The sequence below is a fragment of the Hetaerina americana genome, unplaced genomic scaffold (genome assembly GCF_022747635.1).
Source record: "Hetaerina americana unplaced genomic scaffold, ioHetAmer1.1.p SCAF_5, whole genome shotgun sequence".
NCBI classification, from domain to species: Eukaryota; Metazoa; Arthropoda; class Insecta; order Odonata; family Calopterygidae; genus Hetaerina; species Hetaerina americana.
The window spans coordinates 129,290-155,935 of record NW_027287095.1 but is presented as its reverse complement, the minus strand read 5'-3'; the positions used below and the strand labels follow the sequence as shown (position 1 = coordinate 155,935).

Here is a 26,646-nt window from a genome sequence, read left to right as displayed (position 1 = left end):
AACTTGAATTTACAATTTTCAGGAGACCTGTGGAAAATTATGAAAGGTGAGGTTTCAGTAAAATTCATGTCAGAAAAAATACTTAAAAAGTGTATTTTAATGTTTTAAAAATTATACATATCAGTGTATTTTAACAAAACATTATGTAAACCCAAAAATTTGTTTCCGAGTAAAATAAAAGAATAAATGACAGAAAGACATACTTTTCAAGAGATTGATTTACATTTGTATAATTAAAGAAAAAGGTTAATTTTCATTAATGGTGTATTCCTGATAATCATGATTGGATGCAATGGTCTTAGCATCCACAACCCACTACTTAGGCAAGATGTATTTATCATTGCATTATTTCCATAATATAAATCAATGCTAAATTGAAGGATGGGAGCAGTGTATTAAAAATTTTAACCTGAGATATTATTTAGTCATTAAAAGTTTCTCTTTTGGTGAATGCACTTTCATTGTTAAGAGAAAATATTTATCACAAGAAATTACCGAATAATTTTGCTTCCCCAGATCACCTATGGTCAGATTTATGAGGATTTTCCAGATTTTTAAAACTTATATATGATAAACAAATTAAAAATGAACATTAATGTAACACTAATGTAACAGCATTGTGAAACAGGGTATGTCCCAAAAATAAGAGGAATGATTTCTTTTCTGCTGACGTGGACAGCTGGAGTGGAGCAATTTGTGGCGTGAAAGGTGATAGAAGGTCTTGGAAAAGCAACACAAGCTGTGTCAGTGGTCTGCGGGCCATCACAGCATGTGGCTCACTGCTAGACTGGACCCCTCTTCGAGGATCGTGTCACGAAGTCACCATGCCACATTCCATGGAGCAATGATGAACAATAACATTGATTGGGGAGTTTGGCAACCATGATCATGGTTAAAGATGCTTACAGAGATGAAGCAATATCCCAAGGAATGGTTTTCTGCTGGTAACGTTCCAGGAGGCTAGAGAGGATGCTGAGGACAAGGAATGCCCTGGACGTCTGTCGATGACAGAGTGCAATGCAAATGTCCTATATGCGAGAGACATGCTCAGTTCTGATTGACACCCAAGTGTCAGAATGATAGCAGAAGAGTGTAATATTCCAAAAAACCACAGTGCATTGCATTCTTAAGAGAAGATTTAGCTATGAGAAAGGAGTGTGACAATATGGTCTTCAAAGTGCTGTTAGAAGATAAAAAGGCTGCTCCTGTGGCGATCTCTCATGATCTCTTGGAGAGTTAGAGAATGTGGCCCAAAATTTTTAGATAACGTGGTTACTGGTGAAAAGACATGGGTCTTTGAGTACGACCCAGACCCAAAAAGATGAAGTTTAGAATGGCATACGAAGGCTTCCTGCTACCAAAAAAAGCAGGGATGAGCATACCCTGGGTGTTCATCGACTCTAAACGAATTATCGACAAAGAGTTTGTGAATCAGGGACAGACAGTGAACTGTATGTTTCATGTGAAATTCCTCAAAAGGCAGCATAAAAGAGTGCAATGCATCAGGAAGGAGATCTTAGCCTACAGGAGTAACAAGGAACAAATAATCAACTAGGAGGCTCATTTCATAGGTGAGGGCAGAGCTCACCTGATTCTAAACCAGCAGGTACATGAAATACACACATTAGGGTGGGGGCAGTTCCTTTCTCAATTTGCTTTTCTCAGGAGCTATTTATTGGTAAATTTAATACCAATAAAATACTGTAAAAGCATTAGTTATGATGAATAATTTTCCTGATATCTCAAATTCAAAATCCAGCTAATTTAAGGCTAATGACCTGACACATTTAATTACTTTTTATTTGTCAATTTAAAAACAAGAACTGAAGAGATTCATGAAAAATGAAACAGTTTCTGGCGTCACTTGGTGGAAATTCTTCATATTGAAATTAAATTTAAAATACTTCGCCTTTCCACATAAACCACTTTTATTACTACCTAGGTTTCGTTATGGTATAACATCATCAGGTCAAATGTTTTACGTGGAAAGGCAAAGTATTTTAAATTTAATTTCAATCTGAAGAGATTCATTTAAAAGTTTATCATCATATCCTATGTAAATTTGCATGAGATTATTTCATTCAACACTGCAAAGAAATTCTCTAATATTTTTTATGTTGGACCAACCTGAAATGCTGAATATCGTCCTCCTTTACGCGGACGATTGAATGATGGTAAATGCCTCCTGACTGGGTCCAATTCATTGACATGGAGTAGCTTGTCCGTAAGGAGATGAGCAATGATGTACATGGCTTGTCCCCACAAGAAGAGGGCACCACAGCCTTCATCCTCTTCGTCTTCATCATCACACTCTGTTTTCTGACTTCCAACATTCAGCTCGACTTTATGGGTTGATGCTCGAATGCGATCATACCATCCCCGCCCACTGCACGGCACTTTCCTTTGGCTGCCAGGTTCCTTCCTTTCACTCTCCACAGAATCCGGGGGCAATGTGAAGCACATAGGAACACAGGGATCTAATAGGAAGAGGAAACATAGGTATGTTGTGACACACTGTCAGAAAATTCAAACAGAATTGGGGAATTGTAATAGTCACTATATTGAAAATAAAAAAAAAATCTTTGCTGACTCATCATTTCAATATATTCGCTAATTTGCAAATATTTTATATACCTTCCCACAAGCCTAAATTTTATTAATTTAATCTTTGATCAACTCTTCCCTCACTATTGCTCTTGTTCTAATGAGCAGTGAGAGCTAGAAACACTCTTGTAGACTACCAAACCCTCTACCACTATTGACTACCTTATGGGCTATGAGCAGGCAGCCAGCAAAAATAATACCCGTGTGTGGTTTCTGGGATCCTTATCTGCAAGAGCTCTATGGATATTGTAGAATCAAATTAGACTTATACAGAAAAGAATTTTCAGAGAATGCAGAGACATGAAAGAAAATATGAGCGTACATAAAATATGCAAATGATGCCAATAAGAATGCAAACGATCTACTTACTTTCATTGCTGTCGTCAATTTAGATGAAGCATTTGAAACTTCTGTTTGCAAAAGAGTAAGGCCTATCCTAAAGGAAATAGGGGTGACACACAACGTCAGCAATTTGTAAGATTCATGAGTTGGCAGGAATACTGAAGAATCATGACTAAATTAAGGTCTAGGACAAGGACGTGGCCCTGTATTTCAATACTTATATTGAAAAAGCAGCATTTGACAAAAAGTAAAATTTAAAATCATGATTTGATATAAATAGTTGCATGTATATCTAAGAAAGGCAAAAAAACTACTAAAAAAATGATTTGCCAATCATCATATTGTTTAAGGCAGCCACTGGAAAGTGATAGGAATTCCAAGCCCATTGATCCCAGAAATTACACATGACCAAAATGTGTGCATGACTTTGCTGTTCACTATTAATTAACATTGCTCTTACACACATATTTATAGAGGCTACACTCGTAATGATATTCATACCTCCATTACTATCTTTCTTCATCCTTTCATACAGGAGATTTTGATATTCCTCCACTTGCTTAGGTAATGCTTTGAACACACCGTCAATTATCATGAAGAGATAAAACATTGGCCACTCACATTCAATGTTCTCAAATTCCTTTCATAGAAAAAATAAGAAAATTACCATCAATTTATATAAACTCATAGGCACTTAAGAAAATTGGAAGAGAATTTTTGAGTTAAATCACAAACGTGATTGTCACATCATTATAAATTTATGACCTAGGCTGCTCATTGATGAGCTCATTCAAAGACCAGAAAACTTTGTTTCTTTAGTCATACATGTATAGATTTTTAAAAGTTATCAATATAATATATGCACAATAAAAGCAACAGAAAAGAGACTGGAAACATTTTTTAGTATGAAACAGTAGAGCATCTTTGTTTTCCCAACTGAAAGCATGTACAAAACTTTAACCTTGAGGTTGATAAGTTAGTTATGCTACAATGCACGTACTTCCTGTTTACAAAATAATTGTGCAGCCACTACTGTCTGCCTGCTTTGCCCTTACAAAGTTCTTTTAGATTATTCAGCAACACATCAATATTTCACAAGGCTATGCATCTTTGATACATAACATTATGACTATTTATTTAATGCAGGCTAAATTAAGAGCCAACGAACCTGATGAACTTTGGAGTACACCACACAATCGCTGTTTAAAAACCACTCAATACTTCCGCAGAAATACAAAGAAAACCAAACTTACATAAATACAGATTTGGAATTCAACTATATTATTAGAGTTGGTTGACATTAAGTTTACACTCAAGCCTGATGATGTGAAGAATCTGTGATTGATTTTGGAATCAAGTATATTTATCCAACTGATTTTTTAAATACCATATTTAAGTTAGGCATCCAGAATAAAATGGTAATCAGAGCTATGCTTCCCACTTTTGCATTGGCATTTCAATAACTTTTAATTGTCGTCTATGATTAGAGTAATCTGGCAAGGGACAAACTATTTACAAAAATAAGTGCTCCATGGCAAAGAAGAGTGAATTGACGTCATTCCCTGTCATCGCTAAATCAGTCTTTTAAAAATAGTATGTATAATGTAAACAAGTATATGATATAGTGAAACACTGGAATTAGAAGGAATTACATGACAAATATAAAAGACAATGTGGAAATTACCTTGAGAAAAAAGCCTCATTATCCAGTAAATCAAACAATTCCAGCTTATCAGGGAGTCTACTAGGGAAATTTGAAATGCTCTCCAAATGGAATAGAAATAAAAGACTTACCAACGTAGAACTTTTTTATTTTTCAAGGTAGTCTCCCTGTACACTAATGCACTTGGTCCAGCGATATTCCAATGTCTTGATCCCATCTCAAAAATTAGATTCCTTCAGGCCTGCAAAATAGCCTTCTACTTTGGCAGTTAGTTCTTTGTTTGAAGAGAATTTCGGACCATCGGCATAAAAATTTTGAGCTTGGAATGGAGCCAAATCAGCCAAATAAGGTGGGTGTGGCAACAATTTGTATCCTAGTTAATATATTTTTGCTATGGCAATAACACTTGTGTGTGGGAATGCATTGTCTTGATGAAGGATGACTTTCTTCCTTGCCAAATCTGGCCTTTTTTCCTGTATCTTTTGCTGTAGTTGGTCCAGGAGGTTAGCATAGTATTTTCCAGTAATTGTTTGACCAGTGGGAATTGGCAGAATCCCTTTCGCATTCCAGAAAATTGAAGCCATAACCTTTCCGGCTGACCTTCTTGCCTTTGCTTTCTTTGGTGGTGGTGAATCAACAAGTTTCTACTGCTGTTTTGTCTATGGAATATAATAGTGGACCCAAGCTTCACCTTTAGTCACAAACAGGTGCAGAAAAATTGTTTGTAGCTCTTAAAATGGGTGAAACATTATTCAGAAATTTCAATTCTGATGCAAATGTGATCCTGTGTCATGGCACTTATCTATCAGATTATTTTCTCATGTCTAATTCCACTTTTAAAATGTGATATGCCCATTTAGATGACATCCCTACAGCTTAAGCGATCTCTCACACTTTCAGCTGGCGATCCTCCATGACGATTTTATGCACTTTTGCAATATTTCTGGGGTATAGGCACATTTTGCCTGACCACTGCGCAGATCATCATCTAAGCTGTCTCGACCAAACTAACGCTCATTTGTCCACTAGGCAACAGTTGAATATGAAGGAGCAGAGTCCCCCCGAGTGTTCTGAATGTCAGCATGTATTTCCTTTGCTTTCATACATTCCTTTACAAAGTATTTAACCACTACTCGAATCTGTATTATTTATACCTTCACAAATCACTGCGTGGGAACAACAACGGAGGAGCATCTACACCATAGATCTCTTCCAAAAGCACTGAAGCAACACATGTTTCATCATAAAGGATTACTTATTACAACGAGGGAAACTCTTTTCACTGACGCTGACATCTGGGGGTGATTGCAAGAACCTTTCAAACTACCCTTATACAAAGGCATCACCCATGGGTCCCATATTCTAATCAATGCTACCACATGAGGTAAAATGAAAAAGTAAAGAAGAGGTAGCCTTTCAAAATGGAAATCCACATCAAATAGCATTAAGAGAAGCATTTATTCGCATCAGTGTGGGCGCTGAGGTTGACAAAAAAAATTCACTGACTTACCAAACATATTAAGGTTAAATTTCCAAGTCTTTTTCATGCAAGTTTTTCTCTGGTATAATTACATACTTTAGGGTGACTAAAGAATAAATTAAACCAAGGAGAGTTGGAGGAGGAGCAGGCTACTACTCATCATAGAAGTCGATTTTTGGGACTAACTAAAGAGACTTAAAGAAGGACCCAAGTTGGGCCTTTTCACTGAAAGATTATGGCCAAACTAAATTTTCAAAATTTATATCCAAACAGCACTTCATCCGTAATGTTAAGATGAATTTCCACAAGGTTGAGCCAGAACCAATTGAATATTTAGCACTTCATCCAATAATTTAGTCTACTTCTCACTAAAAAATGAACATTACTAATACATTACTGTATGATTTTTTTAAAACAGAGGTGTTTCACCTAGAAAGTAAAGAAGTGATGGTCACTGACAATGTACTTTCACACTGTAGTAGATGGCAAAGTATAAGCCTGGGAAAAGGTCCACATTTTGTTTTCAAATCTTTTTTTATGCTTTATTATGAAACTGAACTTTCAGGGCATTTAAAACTTAAATAAATGAACCATGCAATATGCTCATCGGTTGATGCAAAACATTACAGACAGGGTAGGCTATTTACAATTATGAGTAAATCATTGTATAGATATATAATCATACACTTTCTATTAAAAAAACATCTACATGTGCACTTATAGGTAGCATCAATATTTTATTCTAACACTATCCACAATATTCCCTGACTCTTCAAGTCAAAAATAAACTCAGTTTCAAAGAAGCTACGGGAGATGCCACAGCAGTAAGTTTTAATGGAGTAATCTTCCGCTAATGCACATTACAATGCAACAATCTTAAAGTGTAAAAATCATTTGCCTGGATCAGGATTTGAACCTATATCCCTTGATGTCTGGCCGAGTACTTTATCCAGTTCAGCTACCGAGGCATCCTCTTACACTCCGAAATTTTATGGGTTTTAAAGGAACAAGATATGATGGCAAAAATACCACAAACAAACAATGTTACTGGTATTCATAGATGTGTACATTTGACCATAGCCCACAAGGTTAAAGGCAACTTTAAACACTAGAATGTTTAACTGGGACAAATTCAGAGAAACTGCGGGGGATGCTGAAACTAACTTTAACAGAGTCATCCGCTAATGCACTAATGGACATATGTCACCTACGGAAATATTCAATGAAGAAATTCACCTTCATTAGCATACACCGAAAAGAAAGAAACCAAATACTGACCTTTGTTTCCCCATCCACATAATATCTGCGTGTGGGATCTTCTTTAGGACTCATAAATCCATCACGGCAAAATCTCTTAAAGCCATATCTTCCCCGAAGTTTCTGCATTATATTTGACTTAGTTTTATTACTGAGACATTCATCATGTGTAGCAAAGCATGGAAATGAAACTGTTGGAATCAGGGACACATCAATATCCTGTTGAAGAAGTCAACCATTTATTCCAACAAACCAGGTCTCTCTCGCAAGAATTTCTCAATTAAATCTATAATCACCACATTTCATTCCCTAAGAATCTATTAAGGGAATATAAATACCAGCTCTTAAAGTCACCATTCTTAATACATTTTTATCTTGAAGAAAAGTGCTATTATTTGATTAATAGTGAATTTTGTAAACCTCTGAAAACATAGAAATCAGCATGAGTGCATTGTTAAAAATGACTACCACAAAGTTCAAGATTAGGGGCAGAAACTTAAAAATTCATTTTGATACACTCTAATATGGTTATTCTCCGAGGTAACTTTCAAGAAAATCAAAATTAGTGCACCTCCATCATGAAGATTTCATGAGGAATGACCCATAATGAACCAACTAAGGCAAATTAATAAGGCAACATCAATAATCATAAGCAAGGCCACCTATGTGAGCCAGGTCCCAAATATTTTGAGCCTCTGATATTGTGTTACACGCCCATTTCAAATAATCAAATATGAGCTTTTATTGCAGTGAAATAGGCACAGGGATGGGAGCATATTTGGCTCCAAAAATCAGTTTTTCAATTTTATCAAACAAAATTTGCAAATTAAAAAATCCAATTCTAAAGGACATATGAATGATTATAAATTAATACACCACATTTTGGTATAAAAAATACTCATTTTGAATTACTATGCTTTAATGAAGTTCAACATATGATTACAATTTAGCATGAAAATAATTAATTATATGGACCAAAGCCCTTAAAAATGCAACTGAGAAATTTTCATTCATAATTTTATAAATTCATAAGATTTAATTGCAAGCATACAATTCAATCATTTAGTTGAGCAAACTAATGATATTACCTTTGAACTAGATTCACGGGGAAGCATTGTTTCAAATATGCTTCGATTTCGGTTGTGAGCATCTATGTCAACGTACACAACTGACCAGGAAGCTCCCTTTTCACCAAACAGATTGCATCCATTAATGGCTTCAAGGGCAGATTTTGCCATCCCAATGGAACTATATGTGGAACAAGAACTCTATGAAATCTTAGATTATTTTTTACACATACATTTACATTACACTTTTTACATTTATCGATATTATATGCACACTTTAGGGACATGGCGGTCCAGGGGTTGATTACCCGGGACTTCACCCAAACTGTGTCATTTTTCAGGTACCAGAACTTCCTGGGAAACCATAGTGGGCACAGGGAAAGGATCTGACCTGCCTACCCTGATGTGTGAATTTCATACGCCCCTGAGCTGGGTGAGCTCCACCATCACTTATCAAACTGACCTCCCAACTGCATTAACTGTGAGTATGGTTTTTTAAGTACACTTTAAAAAAATTTAGGAATCTTTTCTTAAGTTTAAAAATCAATTTTTTGGCAGACCAGTGCAGACATACCTGTAGTTCATGAAACTACAGCATTTCATGGAAAGCTGCCAATAATATTAAAGGTGCTGACCAGTATAAACTGTTCACTTATTTTTGTAAACCAATGTGCACATTGCACTCACCTCAAGTAATTGAGCTTGCCAGCATCAAATTCAATTGGTTTTAATTACCCCTGTTGCCTCTAAATGTCAAACCAACCTCACATCTCTCCCATTCCCATGCTCTCCTTTGTCAACCAGCACAACTACCCAACTTGATTTGGCTACTTCCCGCCAGCTTTGTGATATAGTCCTGATACCCCCTTCTTTGTCCTCTGTCTTCCACCTTCCCTCCCCCCTCACCTTCAAACCTTGGCTACCCTATACATGACTTCTGACAACCAATCTACAGATTGAACTGAAAATAATGTGCAAACCTTGAAACCATGGTCTACAATATATGATCATGAGGGATATGGCCAAGTATATTTTATTCACTAATATGGAAAAGTACAAAGTTAAATCAGATACCAGACCATAAAACCATCTCACTCAATGAATAAATTAATTTGGTATTTTTTTCACACAAAAAACTTGACTATAATAGTAATGGTTTGGATGCGACATCATCATGTATGCTGATGATGTCGCCTCTGTGTTGAAACCAGTAATATTATGATAAAGCTTTTTGTGAAAAAATATAGCAAGTTTATTTATTCAGTGATGATGAATTTTCACAAAGTAGGGCCTCAAACAATTGAATTTCAATTTATCTTTATCATAATGCAAAATATCTCAGAATGACAACTATTTTCATTGAAAACACTTGATCATTCACAAAATGAGGTCAGGGATACATTCATTTCAGTGAACAAAAATATTCTCCCACTTGGACTACCAGCTGACCAGAGGATGATTACTAAACCCTACCTGCAACGCTACAAGCATCAAGGGAATTACTCATGTAATTACTACACAGTGTTAGTTTTCCACACACCAAAAATTTAATTATGGCTTCATTTACAAACTTCTCCCAGATTGTTTCAAGATTACTAAGTGCCTTCAGTTAGTTTTTCTTGCCATTAAGTTATAATGTTTCATTAACATTTCTAAAAAAACCATGCACTATTCACAGTTTTACATTCTGACCAATATAATAATAGCTAAATTTAAAAAGCCATTATCCTGAAGGCTTTCATGTCATATAGTCTATGAAGTCTTCATTCTGCTTCCAGGTAATTCCTTTACACAGGTTGTTTTAGTGTGAATGATTTCACCAGCAGGGATGGGGGTGAAACTTCTGTCGACATATAAACCTACACAATGAAAACTTCCTGGGAGTAGAACGAAGTCTTTGAAAGGCTATATTTCCATAAACAGGCCATGAACATTTTTGTTTTCCATTTAGGGAGACATCAGCCATGATTTGAAATAGACTACATTTTTTTAAATAGAGCGAAGGAAAAGCAGTGGTATGACCTAAGGATATGAAATAAAAAGATGTGCAATAATAATGTATTCAACTGTAACGTGAAAACTGAGATTCTTCCAATAACCCATTGTTTGGCAAATTTAACAAAATATGAAACCTTTCAAGTGCTAGCCTGCTGTTTATTAAATAGTGCAGAAATTACCTATGAAAGAGTAAAGCAACTAAATTCAATATAAATAAAAAATTAAACAAAAATGAATTTTTCACTAACCTTGCATGTATTTCTGGTGAGCCATCGTTGTATTTACTACCCCTTTCCCACATGCCATAGTCAGGAGTCCTGTAAGCTCTTTCCACATAGTAAACAAGATTTTGCACAAATGCCACTTCATCTTGAGTATAAACTATTTGAAGACCAGCAGTTATCATTTGAACGAGGAAGATGAGATAGAGAGAGACAACATCAATCTGAAATGTAAAGATGTAATCATATTTAAAAGGAATTATTAATTGATTTCTCGCCTTTATGCTGCCACAACAGAAATCATATGAATATTTCATTCTGGGGATCAAGTACTGAAACTTGGCTGCACAGTCAGTTGAAACTGCATGAATTAGCCTACCCGATTTAGAAGCACACCTACAAGGTTTGCAGAAAAAGTATCGGCAACATTTTTTTCCTGAAATGTGTGTGAAGTTCTGAATTAAAAGGCGTCGGGTGGGTGCATGATCACAGATCATATTGGCATTGATAAGATGACAGTGCACAATATCATCACTGAAAATTTGGCAATGCAAAAGATCTGCGCTGAACATGTCCTCACGAAGGTCTTGACCAAGGACAACCAAAAGAGCAGAGTCGAGTGTCTGCATGCGAAGACCTTCTGCAACGGTATCGAGACGATTCCCCAACCCCCGTAGAGTCCCAAGTCGGCACCAGCAGACTAGTTCCTATTCCCAAAAGTGAAATCCTCCCTTCTTCAAAGGACAACACCATGGAATCCTAAGTGCCATCAAAGAAGCTTGCATGAGAACCCTTAAGAACCTACCAGAATCAACCAACCAAGGAGCCTTCGAGTAGTGGAAAAGCCATTGGCAAAAGTGTGTCAATGCTTGAGGGATGTACTTTGAAGGATTTTGAGGCATTTCAGCAATATCTTAAATAAATCTATTTTTCAGACATTTTCCCCAATACTTTTAATACAAACCATGTATTATTCATACAAACTTGCAGTCACATCAGCCTATGAAACCCATTGATTCAAATGAAGGCAACATTATCCTCACTTGGGTTTCATTACCCTAAATCAACATTGATGCAAAAATTATGTATGAAATTAAGGTTCAGAACTTCGATAACTCATATTAACGCAAGCTATTATCTTTCAAAGAATAAATTTGTAATTATGAAAATTAGAGAAATGATGAAAGGGTGAATTAAATTTTTCATTGGTTCCTTTTTTTTTCCTCACGCATAACAGCATAATGTTTATAATATAATACATAAAAAGTATTTGCAAGTGCCTAAGTGTAAAATCAATGGGCATCCCAGGTGGGTATTCCTGAAATCACATGATGAACTTTGAGACAACTAGCAACAAATATCACACTAATAATTTATAATACAATTAATCTTTCAAAATTTCGTTAGAATTAAATAAGTACAGTTACCATTCATTTGAAGACAAAAGAATTTTGATGATCATTACTCATGCATATTTGCACCTTTTAAAAAAAATTCAAGTTTGGAGTCAGCGGGATTCCAAATTAAGAATTTATTGTACCATGCAGTCCAAAAGGCTGGCAACCTTTGATTTAAGAGATTTAAGAATCATTTTTGATTCCTTTGTGAGGCTTTCTCAAAGTTCACATTGAATATTTTTTCATTTTAATTTTTTTCCTAAAAAATTAAATGAATTACATATGTAATACTTTTCAAAATCTTATTCCCACTGAGCAATCAATCTCTGATAGAGCAAATGCCAATCTTAAAGGATTGATAACTCATCAAAATGAGACAGGATCATCACTTTTGCGAGAACTTCAGCGAATACCTCATCTAGTGACAATGAAATTTCCAATTTACCAATTTAACCTCATCATAATTGAAACGACCAACTACACTCAATTGAAAAAGCAGCACCTAGATGCACTTCAATTACCCAATTTTATCCCAAAATGAACATTTGCTACTATTTTATAGAAGTACAGCGCTTAAAATCAGTAAACCTCTCAGTTTGGGTTTAGAAAAGGGAGATTTCCATACATGTGAAGTCACAGCAATAATGAAGCCAATAGTAGAAAGGAACATATTATACACCCAGGATGTATTTCTACTCATTATATATTTAAAAAAAGCGTTTAATTAGGGTGAATTGGCTAAAATGAATTGACAGAAGATACATTAGAGGAATAGGGAATTTTCATCTGGGCAATGTACATGTCTCAGACTGCACAGGTGCATATCCTGAATGGAGTTTTGAGATGGCAGTGCTATGAAGGGTTAAGACAGATGTCCACTTGTTCTTTTCCAGCCATATGTGGAGGAAATGATTAGGGAGGCATGGGAAGGGTTGGAGGGTGGAGTGAATATAAGAGGGGAAGCCAACCAGTCCAATGACTATGATCATTCCTCAGCACATAGCAGAATTAGTACGATAGAAATGGAATGAAATTAGGCATATGAAACAAAAGTAATGAGATTCTTAGAAAGTTGAAAGGCTAAGATAAACATTCAGATTGGGGTACATAACTAGAACAAGTAAAGCAGTTCAGTTATCTAGGGAGTGTTATGGAAGAGGGAAGGCAGAATAGTAGGGACATAAAAAGAAGTGCATTAGGCATGGAGGCATTTGTGATGGGACAGTGGTTTATTGCAGGCATTGTAAATAAAATATTAAGGGAAATTTTAATATGGAGAGTAATTTTGCATAGATCAGAAACTTGGTTGCTGAGGAAAGAGGTTTAGAATATTTTGGAGGCTTTCAAGATGTGGGAGTGGAGAAGAAGGCAGTAGAAAGTTGGATGGGAGGGAAAACCAACAATGAAGTTCTATGCATGGTAGGGGAATAGAGGTAGCTGTAGGTAGAAATTCAAAGAAGACAAGATGAGTGGATGTAGGAGATACCTAGAGGCAGTGGGATGCTGAAAGCAGTAGGCTAGGGATTATGCAAGGAGAGTGAGGTTGAGGGATTAAAAGAAGAATCATTCTGAATAGAATCAATGGAGGTATAAAAGTATGCAGTGCCAAAGAATGAATTAATACGAAGGGCCAGGGCAATCAAAAACCCTGCTCTAAGCTGGCAGACTATAGCTAAGAAAACGTGGTTAAAATAGCTGATAATAAAACTGACCCCAAAACATTACATAAGTTCAAATATGAGATTCATTAAGAAAAGAATATGATTTTTCATATAAGTTCAATTAAACAAGGCTGCTAGTGTCACATGCCTAGTTAAATCAGGGGTACTCCAGAGGAAGCAATCTTCTTCATAAATCGGGGTGCTTCACAGGGAATGATCATAGTCCTTAAACAAACCAAGTAAGGACATAAGCAGAAAATGATGCATACATTCAGTCTTCAGCTCAGCCATATTTTCAGATGAGGCCTTAAGGCCAGGTAACTAACTAAGGTTTAGAATCAGCACTTACAATTAAAAACAAAATCACAAATATTGCTTCCATGTATAAAGTCATGCATCATTCTCAATATGTTTCATAAACACAGCAAATCTCCTGAGAAAAAGATGGGGCTTAATCTACAGTTGTGCCATTTTCCTCATTTTTTATAGAATTCTCATTCTTTAAATAAGGATACATCTAAGAATTAATCCTGGTAACTTCAGGATTAATAGTGCATAAAGTGAATATATCCAAGCATACTACTGGAAATACATTAGACTAAATGTTGAAAAGTTTGCCCGGCTAATTTTAATGGAAATGGATAAAAACCCTGCCTCACCTGGAGATGAGGGTATTCATCATCTGAATAAACGACATCACCACTGTAAAGATGGAACTTGCTGTGGAGAGCATGTTTTGAACATTGGTTTGCTTTGAAAGCCTCCACTCGTCCAGCTTGTTTTTCCCAGCATTCCAGTATACCTCTCATACACTTCACAGCAGACTGACCCAGCTCATAAGACTTTCCCCGGTCATCATCAATGCGTCTGTAAAATATTATGCATAACCTTTTTTTATTATCTCAACAGCAACTTCTATCTGCATCAGTGCCTTGGAGAGTCACGGAACCTGTTAGAGTAGGAATGGAGAACTTCAATTTGAAAAATTTATATCACCTTTGTAGTCGACTCCTTAGTGGACTTGGTTAAAAATTGATATGAAACCAAAATACAAATGATATCTAAAATGCAACTATAGGTGAATCTGCTTTTTCCCTCATGCTAAAATAATAATGATTATGGGCACAAATGTTAAATTTGTTCATGGTTATTCCATACACATGATGTTCTTACCTTATGCAGGTCACATTAATGTCCCATGTTACTCCATTTTATTTATTTGCTTAGCACTTTGAGTTTTGTCATAGGCACTGGTGAAACATGATACAGCAGGATTTGTTCATGTATCTTTACGATAGCAAAGGGTCCTATTGGGTTTTACAAAGTTAGTTCTAATTACCAACATAAGTTTTGCCATAATAACAACACACATGGTGAAACCCAAGAGCACACAGCCTTCACAATCTGCTTGTCACAAAAGCCTTCAAAACATCTTTCTGAAACTTTTGGTGGTTTAATTGTGGACCACTCTGAAATTTTAGTTCAATGATGGCCATACTTTGAGGAGGATTGAAAAGCACAACTCTATAGAAATTTTTATATTTTGTCAAAAATGCTAATTTTTTTAATACAGGTGTAACTAAACTTTGACTGCATCCATTGTTATTTGAAATGGGTATGGTAACTCCTAAGCTTGGGGTAGAGGAAAAAACTTTGGAAGACACAATTTTCTTTATAGATTAACCCAGAGTAATGCATCGGAGCACCCAAAAACATTATTCTGCCTTATTAAGAAAAAGTATGTATAGCCAAATCTCATCTGTACAACTGTTTTAACAAATATGTATACCAATCGTGTGAGGACTGGCCAAGTCAAAGAAATAAAACGAGAAGAAAGATCATAGATGCGAAAAGCCTCAATGTTGACAGTGATAATATGAAATCAAATATCATTTCACTTCCGTCTAGAATCTGCCCCAGCTGATCGGTCATTATTATTATTATCGAGTAATCTACCGGTTAAGGTAGGTTTTGGATTGATACGATCATCAAATAATATCTCCTAACAAACCACAACACAGCATCCTGCTCTACCTTAAGTCCCTCTTCATCTGTGTACTTCCTTCATCACGTCCACATCCCCATCTTATTCCTGCCCTTTTCTCATTTGTTGGTTACGATGAAGGATGTGTAGCTGGGGACATTGTCATGGTGGAGCTTGACTGTGTCTTTTATGTCAGCTCTCATGTGTGTTTCAATCTCTTAAGAACTGCCGGGTAAAAGGCTGAGTTGATAGTTTATCCCTGCAGTATAACTCAAAATGGACAACTCCTCATACATCAAAGAGAATGAGCATCATTTAAATGTGAGACTTGCTCATTCGTGCTTTCTTGGTGCTCTGGGGGATGATTTTGTGTGCCACTCCCTCCTCTGCCTTTTCGATTCTGGGTCATACTTGAACATCCAAGATTCATCTCCAGTTATGATAGAGTTAGGAAAGACTGGCTCTTTTTGAATGAAATCCAACATTCTTGACAGCACCACATTCGAAGTTCTTTCTGGTCTTCTGTCAATACTTTCCGCACAAGCTTTCGTGTAGACCTTGTGCATTTCCAGATCCTCGGTCACTATCCCATGTACCGCAAATGTGGACATGTGCAGGGTGCCAGCAATTTGCTGGATGCTCAATCGATGGTTGGAATGCAAACCTTCGCACACATGATCCACATTTTCATTGGTTCTAGCTTTTGTTGGGCATCCAGAATGGAGTTCATCGGCGACCTCCTTCCGGCCATCCTTGAATGCCTTGTACCACCTCCCGGACTCCGACCTTGAAATTTAGCCGTCACTGAAGGCCTCTTGAAGAATCTGGAATGTTTCAGTTGCATTCTTTCCAAGTTGCACACAAAACTTAATATCACTGTTCAAGCAAATGCCCCGCCATTGCGTGCGGTGCCACAAAGTCAAAAAACACACTTCACGCTGAGGCACATCTTTCTACTCTGCTCAGAGCAAAATGGTGATTAGCTGCGCTGGAAGGGCATATCCCCCCACCACATTTCCCGACCAGTTTTACCACACTGCCATGGATAGTTGCATCACAATAAAATCATGCACATCAATTTCATAATGGACCATGTATACGTTGAAAAGTACCGGTGGTAATGGGTAACCCTGCCTCACACCTCTTCCTAACACTGCCCATCTAGACTCTCCGTTCCCCACTCGCACCTGAGCAGTCTGAGATATGTATGGGTTGCAGATTAGCCTCCTGTCCCTCCAATCTATTACTATTTTCTGCAATGTACTCATTAGTTTTCCAATTCACACTATCAAATGCCTTTTTGAAATACAAGAAACAGGCAAATATGTCCTGATTATATTCTATATTCCTCTTGATTAGTGATCTCATTACTGCAATGGCATTATGCGTACCTCACCTCCTCTTACACCCAAACTGATCATCCCCTAAGTATTGAAAATGAAAAATAGTAACTTTATGATTCCACTGAAAAATTTTTAATACGAGACAACCCAGGTTTCAACGTTCAACATCTACTTCAGGATGTTGAACGTCGAAACCCAGGTCGTCTCACATTTTCCTAAACCTCTTAGTAGTTCTGCAGGAATGTTGCCTACCCCCAGGGCCTTACTTGATTACATCTCTCTTTAGGCCCTTTCTATCTCAACGTCCACTAAGCCTGGACCTAAGCTTGCTTCATCTGGGTGTTATTGTCTTTCTATGTCTAAGCTTGCTCGTCTAAGTTCTTTACCATTCAGTTCTTCTATATATTCCTTCCATCTCTCTTGGATCTTTTCTGTTTCAACTAATATCTCACCCAACTTATCTCTAACTATTAACACAGACCTTCCCTTTTTACTTCCTGATAGTGTTTTAACCTTCTTTAGGTATGAAATGTATGCGTTTTAGTTGTGCAACACCGAAATCAGCATCATCCTGCAATCAAATTCATCATGGAAATTGAACAGTATGGTGTCCTGCCTCTTCTAGATGTGTTGGCGAGCAGAAAATCTAATGGCAGCCTTGGCCATGCAGTATACCACAAGAGAACCCATAACAACCAGTATTTGGACCTGCGATCACACCATCATCCTGCCCAGAAGAGCTTGCTAGTAAATACACTAGTTCATCGTGCCTAAGCCATCTCAGATGCCGAATCGCTCACATCAGAAAAGATATACCTGATCTCAGCGCTGGGGAAAAATGGATACCCAGAACATATGGTCCCAAAAAGGACCATCAAAGAAGAAAAGAAGAAGGGATTCTGGCCAAGAAACAGAGCGAAGAGAAGCCTGGGAAAGAAAAACCGACAACATTTGCTACCATCCCGTATGCAGCCTGAACGGCTAAAAAGATAAGTAAACTCCAACGGAAACCTAATGTAACAACTAGGTTTTCCACAGCAAGAAAAATCAGCGACATCATCTCCAAGCCGAAGGACCGAATCCCCAATCTCTTGCACGAAGGCCTATATAAGATCAAGTGCACGTGTGGGAAGTCCTATATCAGCCAATCAGGAAAATCCAACAGATGCAGGACCAAGGAGCACCAAAGGGCCACAGACAGAAAACAGTTCCGACTCTCGGCAATTACCTAACATGTGTGGTCAGAACCCGGACACACAATTAAGTTCAACCAAACTAAAGTGCTGGCAAGAGAGAGGCATTATTTTCCGAGACTCATACGGGAAGTGGTAGAAATAATGAAGAACCCCAACAATTTCAACCGTGAGAATGGCTACACCCTGACTCCCACATGGAAAAGGGTGATTCCTATTTGCCACCATGAAACAGTCAATTAGAGTGCTCCAGTCCAGTCGGCATCTCCTATATATAGCGGCCAAATCGCAATGCAGATCACTTTGACCTGAAGACACCTCCAGGTCTGGGGACGAAACAGTTGTCCATCAACACACCTACGCAACGTTAATTGCACGAAGCAGCATGGGTTTTAACCTTCTTGTATAGCACACCAATACCAGCCTTCCTCAGCAAACTTTCCACAGCCTCACACTGCATCTTCCACTGTGCTTCTTTTGCTTTATTTGTTACCCGTCTCAATTTATTATTTAACTCTTTGTACTTCCTTCTGCCTAACTCTGGGTTTACATTTTTCCATTTTCTTCTCTCATCTATCTTTGTTGTCATCTCATCTGTGATCCATGGTTTCCTTGTCCATTCCCCAATAATGGTTCCTTTAGTTTCTTTTGTGGCTTTTGATATCCTTTTTTGATATATTTACATATTTCCTTGACAGTACTCAGTTCTTTTCCCTCATCCAGGATTTTCTAAACAGCCTGCTTATACTCTTTCCTCGTCCATCCAATTAATGCCTCTACATTCCATTTCCTAATCTACCACCCCTGCCTTATCTTTTTGAAATGGACACTACACTTCATAACAACTAAATTGTGATCAGAGTTTGCATCCACTACGGGAAAGCTGTCTGAATTGCTCACACTGTTCCTAAACATGTCCCTAACTAGAATATAATCTCACTGATACATATCAGTCACCTGCCATTTTCCATGTACACCTATGCCATTTGTGGTGTTTAAACCAAGTGTTGGCGATGACTAACCCCTGTTTCCTGTAGAATTCAATTGCTTTCTCCCCGCAGTCATTCTTTGTACCTAAACTGTAGTCCCCCATCTCATCACCATCTCTTCCTTTGCCTATCATCGCATTCCAATCCCCCATCTTTATTAAATGTTTCCCAGCTGGAATACACACATATATGTCCTCTAACTGATCGTGTATCTGATCGACTTCTTTCTCCTTATGTTTGTTTGGTGGCATGTATAACTGAACAATGACCATGTCTGTTGGTTCTGCTTTTATCTCTACTAGTAATATCCTATCCTTTACTTGCTCTATGTTGACTATGCTTAATCCTACCTTTTTATTCAACATTATGGCAACCCCTCATTGGCTCTCGTCCCCTCCACTATATATTATATATATTATTCTATAACTATTACTACAGTAATCCCCGCTATCCTCCCATCTCACCTAGCATAGACCTTAAGTATCTACTCATATATTTCCTCTTTCGATCTCTCACTTAATATTTTCTAATTTTCTTGCCCTTAAAATTGTCCTTACATTCCAAATTCCTATCCTAACTAATTCGGTCTTCTCCTGCATATTCTGTTCCGCTCCGTCGGTTTTCCTTTGCGAGGGTTTTGTGAGATGGCAACTGCAGAAGCCTTACCTCTACCACTGCTGGGCACGATACACGGCCGATTGAGCCGAGCTCCATAGTTGCCATGACTGATATTCTCTATAATGTCAAGGGCATGATCATAAAGGTCTTGGAAATAATAACTGAGGTGGTTTCCCATTCCTTCCTCAATAGTTTTTTTAATGTGACACCTTCACTCAATGGCCTGTGCCCCACTGGGTTCAGACGCCATTGCAGCCGCCTCACTGAGGAACAGATGCTGCATGAAAAGAGACGTTTCAGGCGTGATATGGTGGAATATCATGATTAATTAAAAATAGCAATTTTCCACAAAAATAAAATTTAATGCGACCGGTTTCAATGTTACTACATCATCAAATTTTATTTTTGTGGAAAATTGCTATTTTTAATTAAAGATGCTGCATGGACTACCTTCCATCTGGCTCCTAACCTTCGACCCATTTGTTTTGTAATATTTTTCTTTGTTTTACTCGAGCTATTGACTCCAATCATAAGTAAATAAAACTTTTAACAACAATAGCAGTGTGAATATTGTTTTAAGCTAAAACAAGTCACCCCATGCAATCCTATTTACAAACAAGCACTTCCTTTTGAGCCAAAAGGCTCATAAATAAAAAAAGAAAGGGAGGTTAAGAAAAAAGAATGGAATTCAAATCTTACTCAATTTTGCCATCACAATCATACCTGTATGCTTGATGAAGGCTCCATATAGCTGCAGCACAATAAATGCTTTCTCTAATGCTCCCAACTTCTTCATCAGTAGACAGTACAGGAAACAATCCTGTTATTGAGCTCTGGTACCTTAGGAGCTGCCTTTTAACTGCAAATTTAAAATTGATTAATTAATCAAAATACTTTTCCTTTATAATAACGATAATGTAACTCGTAAATGCCCAATTCTATGAATTTTTATTCATATCTGTTCATGAGTGCATATTATATTATAATAAAATTTCTCAATTTTAAACATTAAACAGAAGAATTACCCATATAACAAATCTATAAGTACTTAGACAACAAAATGAAAGATTGAAATATATGAAGGCAAAAATAAAGGCAGACCAGCTTGGAATCTTTTGCCAGCACTATTCATCATAGAATCAGACCAATCATACGAGAAGCTCTAGGAATAAAATTCAAAGAAACCAAGGTGAAAGGAGACCACAGTTGCATGGTATATTTTGCAGATGGAATGTAGTTACAGAAAATAACTGATGAGATCTATAGACACCATTGAACAGATTGTATCATTAATTTCAAGAGTATATAATATGAAGGCAATAACAAGAAAAATAAAATACAAGCCTTGCATATAATATTTAAAAAATTAAATAAAATATTTGGAAGGGTAACAAATAAGAAAGAGACATCCAACTATGATTAGTACGCATTTAAGAGATAGAAGAAAGATGAAAACACAAGAACCCTAGAAAAAGATGAGTTAGTCAAGTCATGTGGAGGCACAAAAAGATCAAACTAAAGTATACTGAAATCTGTTGCAGTAGTCATTTACAAAGCTATGAAGGAAAACACCAAAGTAGAATAAAATTTAGTAAGATGTCTCTTTCAAGAAGGAAAAACAAAGTGAAATCAGAGATGAGAATGGAAATATGCTTGAAAAGATGAAGACTTAGAAAAACACATGGAAAAATATTATAGATCTGTGCCAAGGACAGAAACATCAGATGGATTAATGTGCAGATGAAAGGAAAATGGACGGAGATAACACTAGCTCAGATACATTGAGAAGTGAATTCAATCAAGTAGTGGAAGAACTTAAGAAAAAGTTGTACCTAGAGTGAGCAAAATCATGAGGAATTATCAAAGATGGCAAAAAAATGATTGATTACCAGCAGATAACAAAATAATAAGTCATAATAAGCTTTATTGTAGCAATCTCCTGGAATTTGGTCAAAAGGTCAATGGGTGACACATTGTAGTGTCACAGAGTTGGCAGATAGCTTGGATTTATAAATTTTTCTTTCATTTGGAACACAACTGTTGATTCAGTCATTAGCATGTCTTAGTTGAGGCTGTTGAGTGACTTAATTCTAGCCATTGTGAGGTTGGACACTGGAGTTATGGAGAAGAGGATATTAGAATCAGACACCAAGCTCAATAGAAGATTGCAAAAGATTTCTATTAGATAAATTTAGGGCAAAGCTTTGGGTTCATTGCTGGATATGGTGGATATTTGGATTCATTTAGGAGAGAAATTTGACCTTTTTGTTCCAAAAGGCAAACCATTTAATATTGTGAAAGAATTGGATTACATTTCCAATTAGATTTAAAAGAATGACCTTTTAGGGTGGGTGAAAACCTTGAGGCCTTTGCTTAGTTCATAGGTATCAGATGAACACTGGATGGGCTGAGGAAACAAGATTCTTCCATAGGTCTTGGTACTGCTTCCAATGGTACTAATGGGAGAACATGTTAAGGTAAGTTCAGGGGCCATTTGAGTGGAGGCTGAACAAAGCAGTTAGGTCTAATTTTTTCCATACGTGGTGATGGGATTATATTGAGTGGTTTGTACAGGAAGAGAGGCCTCTGCTTTTAACTGTCACACAAACAGACATGAAAATTACTTGAACAGCTCAATTCGTATAATTTATGAGTATCAGGAAGGCTTTCAGTGCTTCGCCACATTGGTTGTCTTCAGATGACTAACATGGTGGAACTTCATCTGGAGATAACCAACGTGGTGGAACACCGAATACCTTCCAGCAACTCATCATGAAACACCATGGAAGCCTGCACCAAAATTTCAGTAAAATTAACATTTAGCAAGTGCATATTAAATTATATCATTTACGTAGGAGCTACATTCAGTGTATGCAAAAAAATGACCTTACTTAAATAATGTATTCATTTATTCTTCCAAAGGTTAAAATCACACACCGACTTATATTGGGTGTGCAGCAACTAGGTGATGGCAGTAGGTACATGAATCTTAGAATGAAAAGGCACCTAGAGTTTTGGTGAAATCACAAACATAGGGAGCATAAGTAGGGAACAGAGATAGTGAGGCTATTGGGTTCTATTCCCTTGGAGAGGCATGAACTGATAAAAAAGTGATAATTGCGAATAGATAGTTTTCCCCTGCGAATTCTGACTTGCCATAGCCAACAGCTAGGTGCATGATGATGAAATTCAATGGAATGTGATGAGGATGAGTGTGATAATGTCAGGAAGATTAGTATTATTATGAATACACGGGTGATGTACAATAATGGATAAATATAATACGAAGATAGGACAGGAGTAGGAAAAATAGGCACTTGGGTAGCAATTTTGATGAAAGAAGCTGGGTAGGAAGCTGTGTTGAGTTAATTGAAGCCACCAGTAGCATTGCACAAAACGTTTTGTGGAACATAAAGGAGAGACAGGAGCTCCTATAAATAAAATAAAAACTGGGGCAAATGTTTTGTTGTCTCCTAGGATGAGAAAGAATGACCACCATGTGCACTAAAAGGTAAGGATAGCAATGGCTATGAGGGGAAGGTATTGGGGAAGAGAATGGTGAGAGAGGGTTAATGATAAAGGAATTGAGGTTTTTTCCTGAGTTTGGACCTTTCGAAAAGTCTCAGGAGAACTTGAGAGAGGAGAAAAATAGGGGTGAGGAAATGACAGATGGAGATGAATAAGATGGCTTAGGGAAGAATGAATAGGAAAATTGGACAATGGATTATGAAAATAGTATACCCTATCTGTCATATTTGAACCATGGTCAAAAACCAATGTTTTAAAAACGATAAGCAGTTTAGTGAAAATTTTCAAGAGGAATGCTGCAATTTACAATATCAGGCATACCAACTAATGAAAAACTTTACATGAGATGAGTAGTTGTATTTAAAAGCAGTTGGCTTTTCAAGAATGCTGAAAGCCAAATAGATAAATCAAAGCAATCAACCTGTGGCCCATTTCTCAAGGCTGCAAGTCAGTCAAGCCAAGCAATTTGCACACAAGAAGTCTGCTGATAGTATTAAATAGTGCAGACCTTTTAACTTTCTTACACTGCACAGTGTGTCAACTTGAAATTTTATATTGCATTTAACTTTTCAGAGAACTGCTAAAATACCCTTGTAGCTTTGAGAAACAGAATGCTGTTTTGATAAGTAAGGTTATAGACCTCATCTGGTATTCATCCATATGTTCATTAGATCTCATACTCATCATGAATTCATCTCATATGCATATGAATTCTCATATCAAGGGATGGGAACTGTTCCCCATGCCGTCCATCTATTTCCCCTATGGTTTCTCAGAGTAATTTGGTATGCAAATGAGGAGGATCTACTATCACACAGCTTTAGCAAAACAGGTCTCCCCAGTGATGAGCCCAGGCCTCAGGTGAGTAGCTGAAGGCTCTACCAATTACGCTACAACAGGAACGAGACAAAGGAAGTGCACACGAGTAGAAACGGAAGAGGCCATATAAATAATACATGGAATGGGTGTCACTTAATGGAATTTCAACGTTAAGGTAGATGATAGTAATGAAACATTTTCTTTATAGAATCCTCTTATAATATTACTGTATTTCACCGCCAATTTTTCGGCACTTTTTTGTCTTTTCAGGTATCTTCGCATCAGCCTGTATCTTGAAATATATACTATACGGTATATATTCTTACTGGGTGATGAAATGGACAAATTATAATTAAAATGTATTAAGTTAAGAAATTTTCTTACTCCCATCTCCCAAAATATGATGGTTAGGAACATAGCAGAAGGGAAAATAGAAGCAAGATTCGCATTATTAACAATGGAAAAAGAAGAAAAAAGAAAATAAATATGAATACAAGAAGACCCTGAGATAATATTTAGAACAAGAAATTAAGGTAAGGATATGAGATAATAAATACACATATATGAAGAGGTTATTAGAGTTATAAACAATTTATTATGTTGACTAAATATTTACCATGTGTTTCAAAGGTATTTATATATGCCTTAAGGCAATATTTGATCTTCATAAATAAATCTTTCGTACATTTCCCAACATTCATAACACAATAACCACATTAGTTATATGCTTGTTAATGACTAACAAGAATGAATTACTGCTACAACTGTACGCAAAATCATTTAATCATAAGCAAGGTATAATGAGCAAATTTACGAATGGACCAGTATTGCTGATTGAGGAACAGCACACAAATTGTACCTAAAGAACATGGCTTTCATTAATCTTTCCGTCTGATGTGCTCGCATTCCTTTACCAATTACTTAGAATCATGACTTAGTTGGTACGGGAAGTTTGTTTTCTTTGTACTTAAATGTCAGCCGTTATTAATGGAAAATAAACAAAATGCAGACCATACAAATAAATTCACGACATAAATCATACCCAGTCCATAATGAGCATCCAATTTTCGAACTGTTTCTTCGTACTTTCTCGTAATTTTTACGTGAGGATCCACATCGATTTCCCCGACACTTCCGTGCCTCTCATTTCTTTACCAATATTTAAGCATGGAAAAGAAAGTAATTTAATTTAGAGGGGTAAAAGAAAAAAAGAATCACAGTAGCACAAAGGGTTGGGAAGTAATTTTTGGCCAGCGAATACTTAATTGTGAAAACAGATACAACATTTAACCAACCTTTGTGACATCATTTTGACAGGGAAGGCAATTTTGTTTTCCCGAAGAATATATAGAAGTTTCAAAGAAATTTTCCAGTAGAGTACACACTAAGTTTATAGGATGATACAAGGAGATCCGTTTAACATATTCCACAGATTTATGATAGGGTTCACCTTACTTCGCACGTTCATAAAAAAATAGTTAAAAATAGAGCATGTACACGTTAAAGACGTCTTACAGCTTTAACCCTATTAGGAAGAAAGCCATGATCTTTCTAGAACAGTGCAACTCAGACACATTTATTAATATATTTCATATGTCGATACTAAATAGATGTTGCCACGCTCGTCAGAGAGCCTCAATGAAGAAGAGACAAGCACCTTGAGGAACAGTAAAAAAACACACATAACGCAGCCCCGACCCCCTGACCTTTCCGCCTCAACGATCGTCAACTGGTTAAAGAGAACAGAATTGCGCACATAGCGCTCTTCATTTATAGAGGTATTAGGAAATTAAAATTATTCTAATCGCTGGACTTGATCACCTTCACGCCACAGCTGGATGCCAATAATGAATCCTATACCAGACAGTAGATCAGCTTCACTATTCAGAATAATTAAAATTTGTAATGCTATCATTTTGAGTTTCTCGTTCATGACAATTTTACGATCAGTTTGGATGTGAGAAAGTTAGTTCCTAATGATAGTAGCTTTAGTGAGAAAGGTCGAAGAGGAAGGCACTATTGGTAGAGTAATCTGGGCTGAATTAGGTAGGAAAGATTTCGGGGAATTTACTGGACCAGAGGAAGGAAAAAAATGGTAGAATGCAAAATTCTTAAATATGGCTTGAAGTAGTGATCAGATATTGTCACTTCTAACGACAAAAACATTCTGGCAACCAAATCTAAATCAGGTAACAAATAGTACTGGAATGGAAGATTTTAGGCTAAGACTTTTCCTATTCAGTCGCTATCATTCACAAATAAGTGGCATTATTAGCACATTGTTTGTAAAACACTTCATAAATGTCAGCTTACAACAAATAGAAGGTAGAGACAACCGTAAGGAGCAACTTTTATTTCTGCGTTCCAAAGATGATCATGAAACCAAATCAACGGGCTTAAATATCGCAACAATTTGGTCGATATTAGTTTCGATAGTCAGTCTTACCATCAAAAAATAAATTGTATTTTTCGCCGTGTAAAC

At 36.7% G+C, this 26,646-nt stretch overlaps 1 protein-coding gene across 3 annotated transcripts in view; it reads right to left on the bottom strand.

Annotated features, from left to right (window-relative positions):
• Positions 1-25,882, bottom strand: part of LOC139694373 (probable phosphorylase b kinase regulatory subunit beta) — a 65,250-nt gene extending 39,368 nt beyond the window's left edge. For 2 of the 3 annotated variants that reach the window (XM_071592878.1, XM_071592879.1), the window contains exons 1-9: positions 25,460-25,882; positions 25,207-25,313; positions 20,541-20,676; positions 14,350-14,557; positions 10,660-10,856; positions 8,435-8,594; positions 7,368-7,565; positions 3,448-3,586; positions 2,128-2,477 (exon numbers count right to left, since the gene is read on the bottom strand). In XM_071592878.1, coding sequence (XP_071448979.1) covers positions 2,128-2,477; positions 3,448-3,586; positions 7,368-7,565; positions 8,435-8,594; positions 10,660-10,856; positions 14,350-14,557; positions 20,541-20,676; positions 25,207-25,313; positions 25,460-25,473 — 1,509 coding nt within the window. In that variant the 5' untranslated portion in view covers positions 25,474-25,882. Of the gene's footprint in view, positions 1-2,127; positions 2,478-3,447; positions 3,587-7,367; positions 7,566-8,434; positions 8,595-10,659; positions 10,857-14,349; positions 14,558-20,540; positions 20,677-24,780; positions 25,314-25,459 lie in introns of those variants that run through there. The other variant, XM_071592880.1, reaches the window with a different exon arrangement.
• Positions 25,883-26,646: the final 764 nt, after the last annotated feature.